Source organism: Pinus tabuliformis, chromosome 6, assembly GCF_031772625.1.
Source record: "Pinus tabuliformis cultivar Carrire ecotype Pingquan chromosome 6, CPIR1, whole genome shotgun sequence".
Lineage (NCBI taxonomy): Eukaryota > Viridiplantae > Streptophyta > Pinopsida > Pinales > Pinaceae > Pinus > Pinus tabuliformis.
The window spans coordinates 221,773,456-221,789,568 of record NC_142292.1 but is presented as its reverse complement, the minus strand read 5'-3'; the positions used below and the strand labels follow the sequence as shown (position 1 = coordinate 221,789,568).

At 38.2% G+C, this 16,113-nt stretch overlaps 1 protein-coding gene across 1 annotated transcript; it reads right to left on the bottom strand.

Moving 5' to 3' along the window:
- Positions 1–1,496: 1,496 nt before the first annotated feature.
- Positions 1,497–7,123, bottom strand: LOC149258253 (monosaccharide-sensing protein 2-like). Its single transcript, XM_089371111.1, has 5 exons — positions 7,019–7,123; positions 4,897–5,463; positions 3,727–4,784; positions 3,436–3,623; positions 1,497–2,606 (listed from the first exon to the last, which is right to left on the bottom strand). The coding sequence occupies exons 1-5, from the start codon at positions 7,095–7,097 to the stop codon at positions 2,165–2,167; spliced, it is 2,334 nt and encodes a 777-aa protein (XP_089227237.1). The 5' UTR covers positions 7,098–7,123; the 3' UTR covers positions 1,497–2,164.
- Between the last annotated feature and the right edge of the window lie 8,990 nt (positions 7,124–16,113).

The window sequence follows — 16,113 nt, the reverse complement described above, 5'->3', positions numbered from 1 at the left end:
CAAAAGACAACACTAAGAAGCATTAACACACCTATATTTAACCACTATGGTCACTTCTAAACTCTTCAAAAAGGTATTCTTGGATTTTTAAGCTTTGATACTTTCTATCAATGTGAAATGTATAATGGAATATGTATTTTGATGCCTATCAATGTTTACCATCCATTCAATTTATATGGCTGCATTAGTTGATCGATCAATCGGATCAGATATGGCTACATTAGTTGCTCATTCAATGAACTTGATCCCAAAGCATATAACAAGGTCATGTTCCATGTACTCAAACAGCACAATTTACAGAGTACAAGATACCTCCAAAGTAACCAGTACTTCCAATTTGACAACATTTGGATAATCGATTCTGTGAAAACCTACTGGTGCCAAAGAACACTCTTTCAGGATCCAAGCTATCAGACATACCTTCAAAGTAACCAGTACTTCCAATTTGACAACATTTGGATAATCAAATCTGTGAAAACCTACTGGTGCCAGAGAACACTCTTTCAGGTTCCAAGCTATCAGACATTCTTCCGGGCAACGATCTTTGTAAAATGCAGATAAGAAAAGAATAATAATAACAATAATACAAGCCTGCCTCTCTCTTCGATGGCTACTAATAAAGAATAATGCAAACCTGTCTGTCATCAATTGTGACTAAAATAACTATGTTATGCAAACCTGCCTGTCATAAATAACTATGTTATTCTAGCTCTGATAGTGTAGAAACTCAAAGAATATCATAGAATTTTAATCTTATTCTTTACGATAATGTCAATTGTTGAATGGATTTTTATATTTAAATTGTTTATATTATGAGAGAAAATTATGTGAATATGTATACAATGTTATTGAATGTGTTTGTAATCCCTGCAACCTTGAAGTTTGCATCTCTTTATAAGGTATTGCAATTCGCTACCTCCATGAGCAACTCTAGAAGTTCTATCTTAAGGGGAATTCAGTAACAAAGTCAAACGACTTGTTGAACCTCACTTCCCATGGTTCTTGGAAGGAGTTTATCCTCACAACCATGGTCCTTGAAAGGAGTTTGTGGAGTCCACTGAAATAATCATTACAACCTTAATTTTTCACCTTTAGAATTAGAAATTTGTCTCTGTAACATATCAATAATGTGGAAAGCAAAAGTCAAGGAAATCTCTTAAGGCAGGAAGAATACCACATGGGTGAAAAGCAAAAGAGAATTTTCTTAAGGATCAACGTCTCAAAGCCAAAGAGAACCAAATCTTTTTCATCAGAAAAATATCGTAAGAGTAGTTTGCAATAACAGAGTGCAATATGATTCTAAGATTGTGCAATATGATCAAACAAGGAAAGAGCAAGGGAAACCAAGAAACTAGTCAAATGGTACATTTACAAAATTGATTTTGACAAGGTTTACTACATAAAGATTGACTGGGGGTGTATGTATTTGATTATTTTTTTGGTTGTGTAAAATGCATTTAAAACAATGGCATTAAAGTTTAGCTGGAGGACATGGTTGACCTTCAAATTCCAAGCTCGTGTTATTGCAAGCTGAACAATCTTTCCGTTCCATGTGAATTAGGGGTGTTAATATATTTCTTGTTTATGGGCAAGTCTGCAGGAAACCTGTAATAGACACGTTTGTCTGTTGTAGAGAAGGTATCCAGATTCAAACAAACTGCCTACTGCCTTCTCTTAATTCTTTGGCCAATTGAATACATTATAGCAATCCAAGTTGCAGATTCAAGCAATTTTTTTCTCAATCTAATGATGCCTATAGTGCTTCGATCACGTTTACAGAACTGGACAATTCAAATCCAAATGCCGTATGGCAATTGTCAATAAAAGCTTCAAAGTCTTCGAAGGTAATGTATGCTACTAGTGACTGATCGTATACTGGTCTGCCCTTGCCCTTTGCCTTCACAAGAAATTTAAAGTCAATTGCCCTCAACCTAAAACCTCCTAAGATAAAATACATTGAATAAGGTAAATACCAAAAGCTGCTTCTGAACCAGTCATTGCAGAGAAGCTGAGGCTGCAATTTGGAAAAAAGGAAATAGAGTAGCGCTGAACATTATTCTCGCTCAACTTTCTGCTTTTGCTTTGAATTACGCAAAACCGTGCCCATAATATTTTACAATCAGCAAATCTAGGTCCATCATTTAGTGCCGAGTTTCTGGTTGATCTATGCACCTTCCTTTACAGCTGGAGATGTGGATACAGCAAAGAACTCTGTGATAACTTCCAAAGGAAATCCTTTGGTCTCTGGAACCTTAAGGAAGATAAATATCCAAGAAAACACACTCATAATACAGAAAAATCCAAAAACACCTGGTGTTCCCAAGGCCTTGTTCATGGTAGGAAAAAGGAATATGATAAGCATGTTTGAAGAAAATGTGACTATAACACACAGAGCCAAGCACATTCCTCTAACTCTTGTTGGAAAGATTTCCGAACAGAAAATGTTTGGCACTGCACCAAATCCCATGTTGAAGGCACAAAAGAATACCATCAGGCCTACAACTGATATAACTCCTTGGACAATCCCTGGTTGAAGCAATTTATTTACCAAGGCAATTGTAAGCAATGTAATGAATAGTACCGGAGTGGTGGATAGGAGGATTTGCCTGCATCCACATAAAAAGAATGGTAGAAATCCAGTTAAGAACCTTCGTATAACCAGAACAGGGAAATCATTCATACTACATATCTATATTACCAGAATACAAAAATGGCCAACAGAAATGCGCCTAATTCAAATCTCTGGTTTCTATGTGCATTTCTCTCAAGTTCCCAACCAGAAAAAGGAAGCGGATGCCAGCAACAGGTTTCTTGAGTGGTTCGGGATTGGGATGGGTTTCTGCCAGAAACAGCCCCTTTAAAATCGGTTTCCGATAACATAGCAATATATTATTCAGAGCTTAGATATGTCAACTCTATTTTTTTGAGAGATATGTCAGAAGGTTTTGGAACTTTAATTTTGAGGTTCGAATTTTGGTAAATCTTAAAAAAAAAATTGAGGTTCTGGAACCTTATCGCACCTCAAAGCTGACGCATAATTTTATGTCACAACTCAAACTTGAAATTTATCTTTACGATTTGCATGTCCGTGATAACATTTTGATGTTTACTGATTGATTTCTTACTATTTTATCATATATATATATATATATATACACGAACCTAATAGCTAACCTTATCTGAACTTCATAAAAAAAAATTCCAACTCAAACTGAACCTAATCATAACCAAACCTTAACTCAAACCCAAACCATGTGACATTGCTTCACACTATATATATACTTTTCCCAAAACACTACAAATTGCTTTAAGCTGAAAATGAAATAATCCAAGTAGATAATGGAGATATGCACCAAGACATGATTTCATTCTTGTGTACACTAGGATTTAAATTTTCAATACGCTATTAGATGTACGTGAAGCATTAGCATTTACCTTCTTCCAGCACGGTCCATCAGAAACATTGCAAGCATTATAAAGGGCAACATTGGCAGACATGTAACTGCACTTGCCAAAAGTGAAGCAGACTCTGCCTTAATGCCTGCTTGAACTAACAGGGTGTCAACTCCAGACTGTTCAAGTATTTGAGGTGTGAAATTAAGGACTGCACCGATGCCACAAAGCTGTACCGAAACAAAGTCTGCACTTAGACATGCATCGAACATAACCAATAGCATGCTGTAAGACTAAAAATGGCTATGTTATGTCATAAAAGAATGAATTTACCTGCTGGAGTAGTTGGAGAGACATCCCCACTATAAGCGCTCTTCTTACTCTGATGTCAGCGAAATCAGACCATGATATACCCTTTTCAGCCATTTGTGACGGGTGCAGAATTGCAGGTCCACAGATGGTTCCTTCTGCTGCAGACACAGAGGGATCCACATTTCTTTCTGTCAAGCACAAGGCTGGCTCACCCACCAAAGCAGCAACCTGAACAGCTTCTCCTCCTTCTAGATTGGATATTGACCTCATAGAGCTAATAGCTGAGGGTGGATGAGGACCAGATTCAGGGAAAAGAAAAACTCTCTTCAGACTACCAGTCTGATTGGGTTCATCGGACTTTTCCCATTGCCAGGCCAGTTGCCAGCCACCTCCCAATCCCATGCCTTGCTCAGCTGAGCTGGAAAGCCAACTGTTCATATTGGCACTGTTCCTACTGGGATATTTCATATTTGTAGGTAATTCACCACCCCAATTAACTCTTCCCCTGCTGCCTGATCTATTTGGAGTATACTCTGAGTTGGTTTGGGAGAGTAAAGGAGTCCTTAGACTATCGGCCTGATTACTGTTAGCCATATCAAGTCCCGAATCATGTTGTAACAAGGGAGTAGTAGGCATTGACTCCTCCATATTGCTCGCAATTTCTTCATCACCTTCAGCATCATGATGATCTGCTTGATTCTCTTCATCCCACCGTGAATATTCACCATTGTTACCAGATTGATCAGGCTCATTAATATTTGGAGGATGTGGATGCTGGAAACTTCCAATGAGAGCCACTGTAGGGTCCATTAAAGGGTATAATGCTTGAGGCTCAAGTTGGCTGCCAAATCTAGACATTGTCTGGCTTCCATATCTAGACAAAATTTGTTCTGATTCCATCTCAGAAGCTGGCTTTGCTATCCATGATTCGTTATCCTCAATACCATACAAGTGAATTCCTTGGCCTTCTTGCTTCTGCCCTACAACTTCCGTTGTGTTTTCTGCATGCTCTACTACATACTCCTCTATGGTAGCCTCGGATCCGCTGCCTAGTCCTTCTACCAACAAGGCAAGCTCCGCTGTATAACCAAAAGCCAAACTCAAAGCATTAGTTACACGATGTCTTATATGAAAATATAGCACAAGGTTCTATTCTATTAGTTCAATCTATGCAATATTTCTAAGCTTTACCTGCAACATTTTCTTTGTTGAGGAGATTCTGCAGCACTTTTTTAGCAGCAATCATCTTTCCCTTGCTTACAAGCCATCTTGGAGACTCTGGAATGTAGAACACACATAAGGCTACATAGATTATTGAAGGGCCCATCAAGGCTGCTGTCATAACCCTCCAACTAGGTGCATTCCCGCGAGATAACAGAAAGGCCATACAATAACCAGAGAAAGTTCCTCCTGAATTGCTTAGCTGTGGAAGGGTTGCTAGTTGCCCTCGAATATCTGGAGGAGCTGTCTCGGCTATAAGAAGAGGAACAACAGTTGCAGATAAACCATAGGCACAGCCAACCGCAAAGCGAAATGCAATGAGTGCATAAATATTTGGTGTTACAGCCATTCCAGAACCACCGAGCCAATACAGAACTCCGGCTATGAATAAGACTGTTCGCCTGCCATATTTGTCAGCCAAAAGTCCTGCTATCGATGTGCTGCAGAGGGCTCCAATAACACTGCAAGATATTATCAGGCCCTCGATCGCTGGCGCATGTTCCAGATGAAACTCTGGCTTAATATATAACAAAGCTCCTGCAAAATATACCAACTTTCAGTGTGTCATGTCTAATCACAAATTAGATGTAACTGAGGGGAAAACTTCAGGCTTATTAGATGTGAAATTTCCCCTACTGGGAAATTTGTGACAATTCTTACAATGCAGTAAGGTTATAATATATATATATATATATATAGATTAATAAAAAATGGGTGGAGTTAGTATATACAGCTGAAATGGGTCTGGACTTCTAGAGATATTATATCTTATTTTAGGGAATGCCACCAATATTAACAGTAATTTGTGATTTAGGGAATGCCACCAATATTAACAGTAATTTGTGACTGGGCAAAAGACTACATCCAAACATTAGGTCATATTTTAAGGATACCTATCTCTTGAACCATGTCACAAGAGGCTAACATTAATTTATCTTCTAAAACAGAGATGATTCTATGACTCATCTTGAAAAATAAAAATTGCATTTTCATTAACATATGTATGCTCATCTTGAAAAATGACTTCTTAAAAAAACACATATTCTTAACCAACTCAAACTATACCCAATAATCACATAAACTTTACTTATAAACTTTTGCGAAATTGAAAGAGGATATTTCATTATCATACGCCCATAATGAAAAGGGACACTGTTACCACCAAAGAATTTTCATTAACATATGTATGCTCATCTTGAAAAATGACTTCTAAAAAACACATATTCTTAACCAACTCAAACTATACCCACTAATCACATAAACTTTACTTATAAACTTTTGCGAAATTGAAAGAGGATATTTCATTATGATACGCCCATAATGAAAAGGGACACTGTTACCACCAAAGAATAATAATGATAAAAAATGGAATTAAAAGAATCAATTGACAAAAGAGTGTTGATTTGGCAAAAAGTAAACATCGAATGGATAGTTTGAAAAGATGGATTTAAACCCTAAATATAAAGGATAGGGCCTCTGCTAACTGCAATTCTCACGCCAAGAAGTTTGAAATCCAAGCTTTATCACTTCAAAATCCAAAAGATAACTGATAATATTGTTCAGTACAGTAGATTTAAATCTAAAAAGTAGTGATCTTTCTCATACGAAGAAAATATTCAAATCTAAAAGGAGAAGAATTCGTGGCTACACAGAAAAAAATCATAGAGCTAGTAGCTAATTCATAAATTTAATATAAAGTTATTATTATTAATGAAATTCAACTTAAACTTTACAAATTCATAAAAGATTGCATCACAAAAGTATCAGGGAATGCCTGATACTTTCAGACAGAGAAATCAATGGAATTTTTTATATTCACTCAAATTAGATCCTAGAAAGCTGATCTGTAACACATATCAATACAAGAACCTGTAAGTAACCTCTCCCATAATTAGGTCCGTCCACTAGCACATGCAATGTGCTTGATTTAGGCTAATCCAGGCAGTGTCAAAATCCAAACCAAAGCTATCAAAAACAAAAATCCCTATTACCACAGATCCCAACGTAAACCTCACATATGGAAACGCCATTAAAGACATTTAAATTAAAGCACGAAACATGCAAATGCAGAAAAGGGTCTCCTGCTACTTACCAGCAATAGCAGCACCGTCCCATCCTTGTAAAAAGTTGCCCGCTGCAATGGCAGCCGCAACAAGACGAGAAGACGTCATCGCTGATGCTGTTCAAATTTCCTAAGTTCGAACTCTGGAGGAAAAAAAAATACAAAGAAAAGCATAAGAAAGTGACGGTCACTGCAACTATATAATGCTGCTATAACATCGAAAAATCTCAAAAAAGGCACAGGCCATTCTATTACGGCAAGCGTTTGGGCTTTTTACATATAATAGCAGAAAAGCACAGGGTCCTATATTGGGATCGCCCGCGGAAAGAAAAAAAAAAATTGGAACCAGGAAAAGGGGCAACGCAGGCTAATACTGGGCAAGAAATGAATTTATATTGTGCGCATATAACCATCCCATGCATTAATCCCCGAAGTCCAGGCAGCACTGACGTGTAATGCCATCCTATCTGGCTGTGGCCAAATCAAAATGAGGGGAGTTTGATATTTGTGCACAACCTGGCAGTCCAGTCCTTCAAGTCTGAAAATTAGGCACCGCAGTTATTAATAGAATGAAACCACCCCTTCGCCACGACTGCCCCTTATTCCAGGCTAAGAACACGACCACTAATCGTCCGGTCCTCTCTCCATGCAAATTGTCTGGATTCCCGATATTTTAACACTTATCAATAAATATATCGCCAACCCCGATCTGCTCGGCAGCCTAATCAAATCCCACTGGGTTTCATTTTTTAACTCATTTGAGACCTCTCACGTGGGTGTCGAGTAGGCAACTGCGCCACCTCAGAATTGTACTCGTACCACACCACGTGGCATTCTGTATGATGCAAAAGGCACCAATTACCAATAGTGTTGTTGGAACTTACGTGGCGCAAAGGTGCCAATTCATCGGAAAAAGAACTTAAGTTGGTCGTAACAACTAATTGTGTTTTTTTCCTTTGCTGTGAGGTTTCAAGTTTGAACAAGGACAAGGAGAGGGAGATAAGGTATTTACACATCCATAAACTAAGTTAGTAAATACATCCATAAATTAAGTTAATTAGAGTGTTCATATTAATTTTATTTTTTTTTCACAAGGAAAATTAGGAGAAATCCACCGGAAGGGATTACATCATGTTGTTCAAACTAATCAGAGACTAATCCCAAGGGCATCGAGGAGAATTGACCCACATAACCCCAAGGGCATCGAAGAGAATTGACCCTGTGACCTCCCAATGGTGAGGTGCCTAACCCCAAGGGCATCGAGGAGAATTGACACACCTAACCCCAAGGGCATCGAAGAGAATTGACCCTGTGACCTCCCAATGGTGAGGTGTTTTAGCAATGGGATGTCGACCAATTAAAGTAACCCATGAGAGCCTAACCCCAAGGGCATCGAAGAAAATTGACCCGCCTAACCCAAAGGGCATCGAAGAGAATTGACCCTGTAACCTCCCAATGGTGAGGTGCTTTAGCAATGAGATGTTCTTTTTGGATAGAATCTTGGTAATGACATCGGCGGTTGATTTTATGTAAGGGAGAGAGACTTGGTTTACATGCAAGGACGGGTTGGATTTAGCATGAGAGGAGGCAAGGAAAGCCTTATGAATTTGAGAGGCTGAGTAGCCATTAGCTTTGAAAGCTTGGGTTAGGTGGTCTTTTTCTGAGGGAAGGAACTTGGGAGATGATAGTTTAAGGGCGCGAGAGATAAGGGTCTTCAGTACACTAGACTTTTTGGAATGTTCTTGTTTCTCGTCTGCTCGATGGTACCCTTTCTCACCAATTTTATCGAAAGAAAACCCATATTGATTGTTATCTCCATGCTCGCTCTCACCACCACCCTTCCCAAAAGTCTGGTGTGTTGAAGACCCTTATCTCTCAAGCCCTTCAAATCTCGGCTCCCTAATTCCTTCCCTCAAAAAATTCCTATCTAATCTAAGCTTTCAAACCTTATGGCTACTCGGCCTCTCAAATTCATAAGGCTTTCCTTGCCACCTCTCATCCTAAATCCAACCCCTCTGACCCCTCCCTGCATGTAAACCAAGTCTCTCTCCCTTACATAAAAGGAACCATCGATGTCATTGCCAAGATTCTATCCAAAAAGAACATCAAGACCGTCTTCAAACCCCATAGAACCCTTAGGGAGTTATTCCGATCAGCCAAAGATAAGTCAAACCCCATGCAAGGATCAAGTGTCTACCAAATCCCTTGTTCATGTGGGAAGTCTTACATTGGCCAAACTGGTCGTTCAATCTCTACCTGCCTCAAGGAGCACATTGCAGACAACACCCATCGAAGAGTGGCTAAATCTGCCATAGCTGAGCACTCTCATAATACCAAGCACCTCATTTTCTTTGATCAGGCTCGTCCCCTAGCTTGTATCCCTTTTCATAACTCTTGTATCATTAGGGAAGCTTTAGAAATTGAAAAGCATCCCAATAATTTCAACAGGGAATATGGCTATAAGCTGAGGGAAGATGGCTATAAGCTTAGCCACTCTTGAAATCCTATAATCCTTCAACTTTCTTCTTCTTAACCCCCTCTTCGTCCGTCACCCCCCTGCCCTTCCTCCCTCCCTCCTTTCTTTTTCTATGTTTCTTTCCCCCTCTATCTTTAAACCCCTTAAATTTGTTTTTTTTATTATTATTTCATTTATAAGGATGAATTTTTTATTTTTTCCATGTCCAAATATATATCCCTAAATCATTTATGCTATTAATCCTATAAATAATATAATTCCCCCATTTTTTTTTGGAGTAGTCTTTAACGCGACTTTTTGAAAGCTTTTCCGGCGATTTTTTCCGGTGAAAATCCAGCAGTAATTTATTGGAATCCAAGTTTGATAGCTAATTTCTGCACAATGAAACCGTCCCAGGGGTTTTTCAGGGTGCTGAATCCGAATATGCAGTTAAAAAACCATTTTAACTGCAACAAATCATGATTTCATCTCAATTTCTTCCGCCGGATTCCGTCACCGGAATCTCAAAAAGTCGCATTATAGACAAAATTTTACTTAGTATCCCGAATAAAATAAAAATAAAAAACGTTTTTATATACGTATAGTAAAATTCCAAAAAACAATATTAAATAAATTAAAATTCAAAAAAACAATATTAAATAAATTAAAATTCCTCTTATATTAATATAAATTAATTTTTTTTCTTATATTAAAATATTTTTAGACTTGACTCAGTACTTCTATATATATATAATTTAGGCTATTAATCTAAATATATATATTTTTAGATTATTATAAATAAATTTATTTATAAAACTTTCTCTTTTGTCCCTGGCCATTGAATCTTTTTATTATAATTTATCTAAACTATTAACCATTTAATAATGTTTAATATTTGGAAATTCTTTTATTTAATAAAAATGAAATTAATGGAATAAATATATATATAATAATATATCTTCAAACTTTGACTTAATTTATCAAGAATTAAATTTAAATTTAAATTTCTATACCATTCCCCTTAATAGTAATTACCATGTTTTAAAAGCTTTTACGGTTCAATAATAATTATCAATGGAATATAACTTCTAATTTATTTTTCGTCTAATTTCTCATTTATTTATTTATTTATTCCGGTATGCATTTCTTTGACCATTAATCTTTGTCATCTCCTTTAAAATTTGTTGACCCTCCATCCCTTCTCTTCATAATTTTTAATTTTTAATAATTTTTAATATTTTTAATGTTTTTGCTCCATTGATTGTTATCCCAGTGTTTCATTATTTAAAAGGTTGATTAGCGCTCACGCTAATATCTATCTACTTTTTAGTCCTTGAAGATGGGTGGAGTGTCCACTCGAAACGTCGGACAAGGAAAACTTCCACATAGTTCATATCCAAAAGTTTCAAATAATATGAATAATAGTGGAAATATCCACTCTCAAATTGAGTTAGCTTGTCAAAAAGTCAAATAGAGCTCTAAATTGATGAGAACTTTGACTTTTTGTATCACTAAACTCTAACAATTAGAAGGAAGTTTACCACAAGAATAGATAGCTCTATTTTTTTATAACACAATCCATTTGATAGAATGTGCTTCTTCGTACAACAAGAGAATCAAGGTGCATTCAGAGGTTACCAACGTTTTAGGTGCACATCAAGTGAGGCCAATTTTTTTGAAATTTTTATTAAGTATTATTGCAGGGCATCGTATAGAAGAGAAAGTGGCACGGAAGAGAAGTAGCCAACGTGTAGTAGTAAAGACTGGTATAGAAGAGAGAGACGCAACACAAAGAGGTACCACGTGTAGGAGGAAACAATGTCCAATAAGTAGGACATTTATGAATACAATCGATAGTTAGGATTTTGCAGATGATGGGGAAGGAGAGGAAGGATGTTGTGGCAGGAGAATCTAGAGATATTTACAGAAGGGAGGAAGTCAACAGAGTGGTGACGAATTGGTGGTAGATATTTTTAGTGGGTTCATCTAGATGGTTAAGTGGTGTAGGACAACTAGAGAGAAGTTGTTAGAAAATATCACATATGGTTAGCGAGTGTGGAGGACAACTAGAAGAGTGGGGAAGTTGGACGGAGAAGATAGAGAATCTATGATGGATTAATAAGAGGACTTGTCCGAGATATTTCGAGGGTTGGGTTGGAGAAGAAGGAGGGGTTATTGAGATCATGTCTCTTGCTATAGGGGTCGAAGTCTAGATGTTAACTATATGTGTTTTTAGCTATTATGCAACATAGGTGTAAAAGAAACAATCTATAGTGGAGTATGTTATATTTTTATATTGTAATGGTTATTGTACTATGCCCTGAACAAACACTGAAGGCTAGTGAGTCGATTTTGTAGGACCTCTATTGTAGCACATTACACAATTTTTTTGTTTGATGATGAAGTAATGGAAAGAAAAATGGATTGCATCCTCTATATGGGTGTATAAATGTGTTGTAGTGTTGTTGTTACTGTCTATTTTTCATTACCTATTTAATGATATCATATTGAACCAGTGTCTCCTAATGTCTTGAATGGCTGGAGGATCAATAGCATTGTATTAGTTTTATTATGTTAAAGCATATTTGTGATGAATGGTAAGTTGCTTTACTGATATTGAAACAATTGATGAGAAGGAAATTATACTTCAGCCATAGTCCCACAGTAGGTAATGACCTGCACATTAACTAGTGAGTGCAAGAAGCTGTGAACTCCCATGCATCATGTAGTCCCAACACGACTACCAAGTGTTTGGTTGATAGATGTCTGAAGCCTTGCGCTGTAATTTGAAGTTGTAGTGTCACAAAATTCTATTGATTCCATCCAACAACAGAAACCTAGTTCCAACAATCCCCCGTAACATCTCGGGTGAGACTTCATCCACTTTGTGGGTGATGCTGAAAGGGATGATGCTTAGCAGGTTTGTTGGCCAACTACACAGGAAAACCCAAGTTTGTAAGAATCTCACACGCCAACAAATGGTTCCACTGTTGGGGCCAAGATCGTTGTATGATGGATTGTTTTGTGATAGAGATGTGGAAAACATGTAATCCCACCAAGGAAGATATTAATCAGTGTTTTAATAGGAAGGAGCATGAGTTTGCAACAAAAAAATTCAAGGATAAAAGACTATGCACAGAGAAATGGTTGTAGAAGTATGTGTTTATTGAACTTCATGAAACCTTCTCTGGAGAATTTATGAATATTCTAATGAAATGGGTACAATAGTAGAAGGAAAATAATCTAACGTATCCCCACAAGGGACCAAGGCAGTGGACTCTGGAGGAGGTATGACAGTTGCAAGCGGTAAGTAACAAATTTTCATGCATTGTAGATTTCTGGTTTGAAAGTGCGTTGGAAGGTTATATTGTTGAATTCACAATTGAAGCGATAGTATCTTATAGTGCAGCGCAAAGGAAATTCATGAAAGGACCACAAGGAAGATTTATACGATTAATGCCATTACCCATTAAGATGTTGTTGTGTGACCACAAAGTTTTTCCCTTGGAATTAGATAACATGAGTGGCTAAATCACTTGTGTGCTATAGGAAAGTGGGGAAGAAACAACAGGTAGTGTGAAAGAAGAGGAAGGAGAAAGGGTGGGAAAAATGCAGTGGAGGATGATAGTAAGTAAGGGACTGTGTAGGTGAGAAAGAAGAGATAGTATAGAGACAAAGCTTTTTGAGGGTAGCATCTGGAGGAGTGGATGGAGGTTTTAATGGGGTGATGCGAGAGGAGGTCAGTCAACGTCGATGCTTGTTGAAAGGAGAAGCCCGAGGAGAGGGGCAAGGAAATGCCATTAGAGGACAAGGAGTAGTGTGAGTGACTAGAGTTATGAGGGAACATAGTTTGGTACCCCACGCATTGAAGCAGGGGAAGATGAGAATCTAAGTCAATGTAGCATGAATTCACTGGACTTGGGACAATAGAGTGAGACTATACCTGGTGTCAAACCCACAATCTTGTGTGCGTCTACAAATATAAAGGTAAGCACTCAACACATTGTAATGAATAGTGTAGATTATTACAGTTAAGGAGGCAGAGGTCCTAATAGTAGTGGATTCGGTCAAGTAATAGGTGGAGCAACACAACGTGCCTAAGTTTAATTTGGTGCACAAACAAGTTCACAATCTTCTAGTGGTTTAGCGGGTGTGACTGTGAGTACTTCATGAAGAAGTATTGTGCAAAGTACAATGGCAAGTGTAGAGTTAAGGACACCTATGTTCCATGTTGTTGTGAATGAGGACACAAAACAACATTTATTCATTTGTAAGGCCATATGGATAGCCACGTGGGTCTAGGACAAGGTGAAAAATAATGCACAACTAGAAGCTACCTTTAGAGATCATGCATTGACTTGGTACATTAAATTTAAAGCATGACCCCAACTAGACATAATAGGATGTTAAATGATATTAAGCATACTTTCACCAGGGAGTTTCAAAAGCCAAAATATGAATCTCAATGTATTACTGAGTAGAAGAAGATCAAGTAAGGTTCAAGCGAGTATGTGTGGGATTTTGACTTGCGATTTAAGATTTTGAAGGATAGGCTAACGTTTGAAATTGCATATGCACAACATAAGGAGTGGTTCATCATTGGATTGCTACCACATATCAGGATACGTTGACGCAATAGCGAATTGGCTCATAGTCAGAGGCATTGGAGCTCGTGCTAAAGATGGAAGGTTTGCCAGTCTGGAATGGAGAGAATAGTAGGATGGCACAAGTATAATCATAACTAGCTGAGTTGGCTCTTCAGCTACAAGATCTAACTAAAGGGAAAGAGAAGTGAGAGGAAGTGTGGTGCACCATTTTCTAGATAGAAGGTTTCCCTTGAAATGAATGCTAGTTATTGATAGACCATATGGAAACTAACATAGTGAATCTGCTTGCATAGGGTAGAGGGTTGTGGTGTGAAGTTTTCTGAGTATGGTACCACACCCCACATAACTATCTGATGATGCATAAGTATGATACGATTGCCTACACTCTATTTCGTGATTTTTGTAACTCAATGGGGAATGATATCCACCACTGTCGTGCATTAGAATTGATGCAGGAATGGACATTCAATTCATTTCAGGTATAGGGACCCAAAGGAACTGAAGCTGTAATGGAAACTTCAATCAACTAGGATATAATTATACCAGACATCACCATCAACCCGACCGAGAACAAAGAATGTCAACTAGAGGTTTAGGAGGAACAACCCAAGGAAGAGGAGGATTTGGAAGAGGTCAAGGAATGATTTTTTTCTACAATTGTGGTCAACATGGACACCATGCACAGGATTTCCCTAATCCCTATTGTACGCGTAAATTTTGTAGGGCGTTGGACCATTCTACTAATAATTTCCAACAACTGATTTCCAAATGGCAAGAGAAGAAGGGGCCAAACATACAAATGATAGCCATCGAGCCCTATAGAGCCCAACAACAGTTTGGTGTGGTAACTCGAGGAGGTGTCAGAAGTGGAGTGGATGTTGCAATGCCTGGAACTCTGAAACCATAGTGGGTTAAAAAGGTGCCTAAATGTAACATCCCTAGTGAAAATTCCATGTAAAATTATATAAATACCATGGATGATGGGACACATATTCCAAGCTGAATGGTGAGCAAGACATCCTAGGGGGTGTTCATTTGGTTGTTTATGGCTAAGGAAATTGGCAAAGGTAGTGTCTAAGGCATTAAAGAGGCAAAAAAGTATTTTGGAACAATTATTTATGCAAATAATGGAGATTAGGATAAAATGAAGGTGAAAGGTCACAGGTTGCTTGTGAGGAGGAAATTGAAGGAAAATAATGGAAAATGAAGAAAATAGAGGCCTCATTAATAAAAAGGCTTTTAAGGATCATTGGGCAAGACTTGGTCAGTTTAGCTTTGGAGCTATCTCATTATTCTCTCTCTCTCTCTCCCATACTCTTGGACACTTAGAGTTTTCTTGGAGCACTTTGGCATTGGAGCAAGAAAGGCAAAGAAGGCAAGAGGAAGCAAATATCAAGCAGGGAAAGGCAGGATCAAGCAACTACAACAAGCTTCATTGCAGGTATCAACTTGCATGTGTATTTTCCTTGCTAGATTTGGCATGCATGGGATTGCATGTGTTTATTTTCTACCATGGCATGGGTTTTTCCAGGTGTGACAGTATTTTCAGCCTAGCCTTGCCATTTCCTGATAGCTTTGATGAGATGGGTTCTCTCATGCGTTTTGTGGGGGATGGCCGGATTGGATTCGAAGCTGAGTGGGGTGGATCTCTGAATTGACAAACACATGGTGGTAGTGGTCCCTAAACTAGACTGAGGATGCATGAAGCCACTAGCCTAGTAACCCCTAAACCAGACTGTGGGTTGTGGTAAAGCCAGATTGTGTGCCTCAGTGGGCCTAGGAATCCTTTTCGGTGAATGGCGGGATATACGGTAAAGCCAAGAGGTGGATTTTCTCTCTGTTGGGCCTAGTGATTCTGGTATGGAATGCAAAGTAAATCCTGGAGAGTATGTCTCTGTGTAGGACCTAGTGATCCCTGGATCAGATTGTGGATGCACAGTAAAGCCTGAGAGACTAGGATGCACTCAAATTCCTCACGGTGTAAGCGGAGAACTCCGGTGGCATCCACATCGATTGGTGTTTTTGATGTGTTCTATGAGTCCCACATCCATGCTTGGAATATG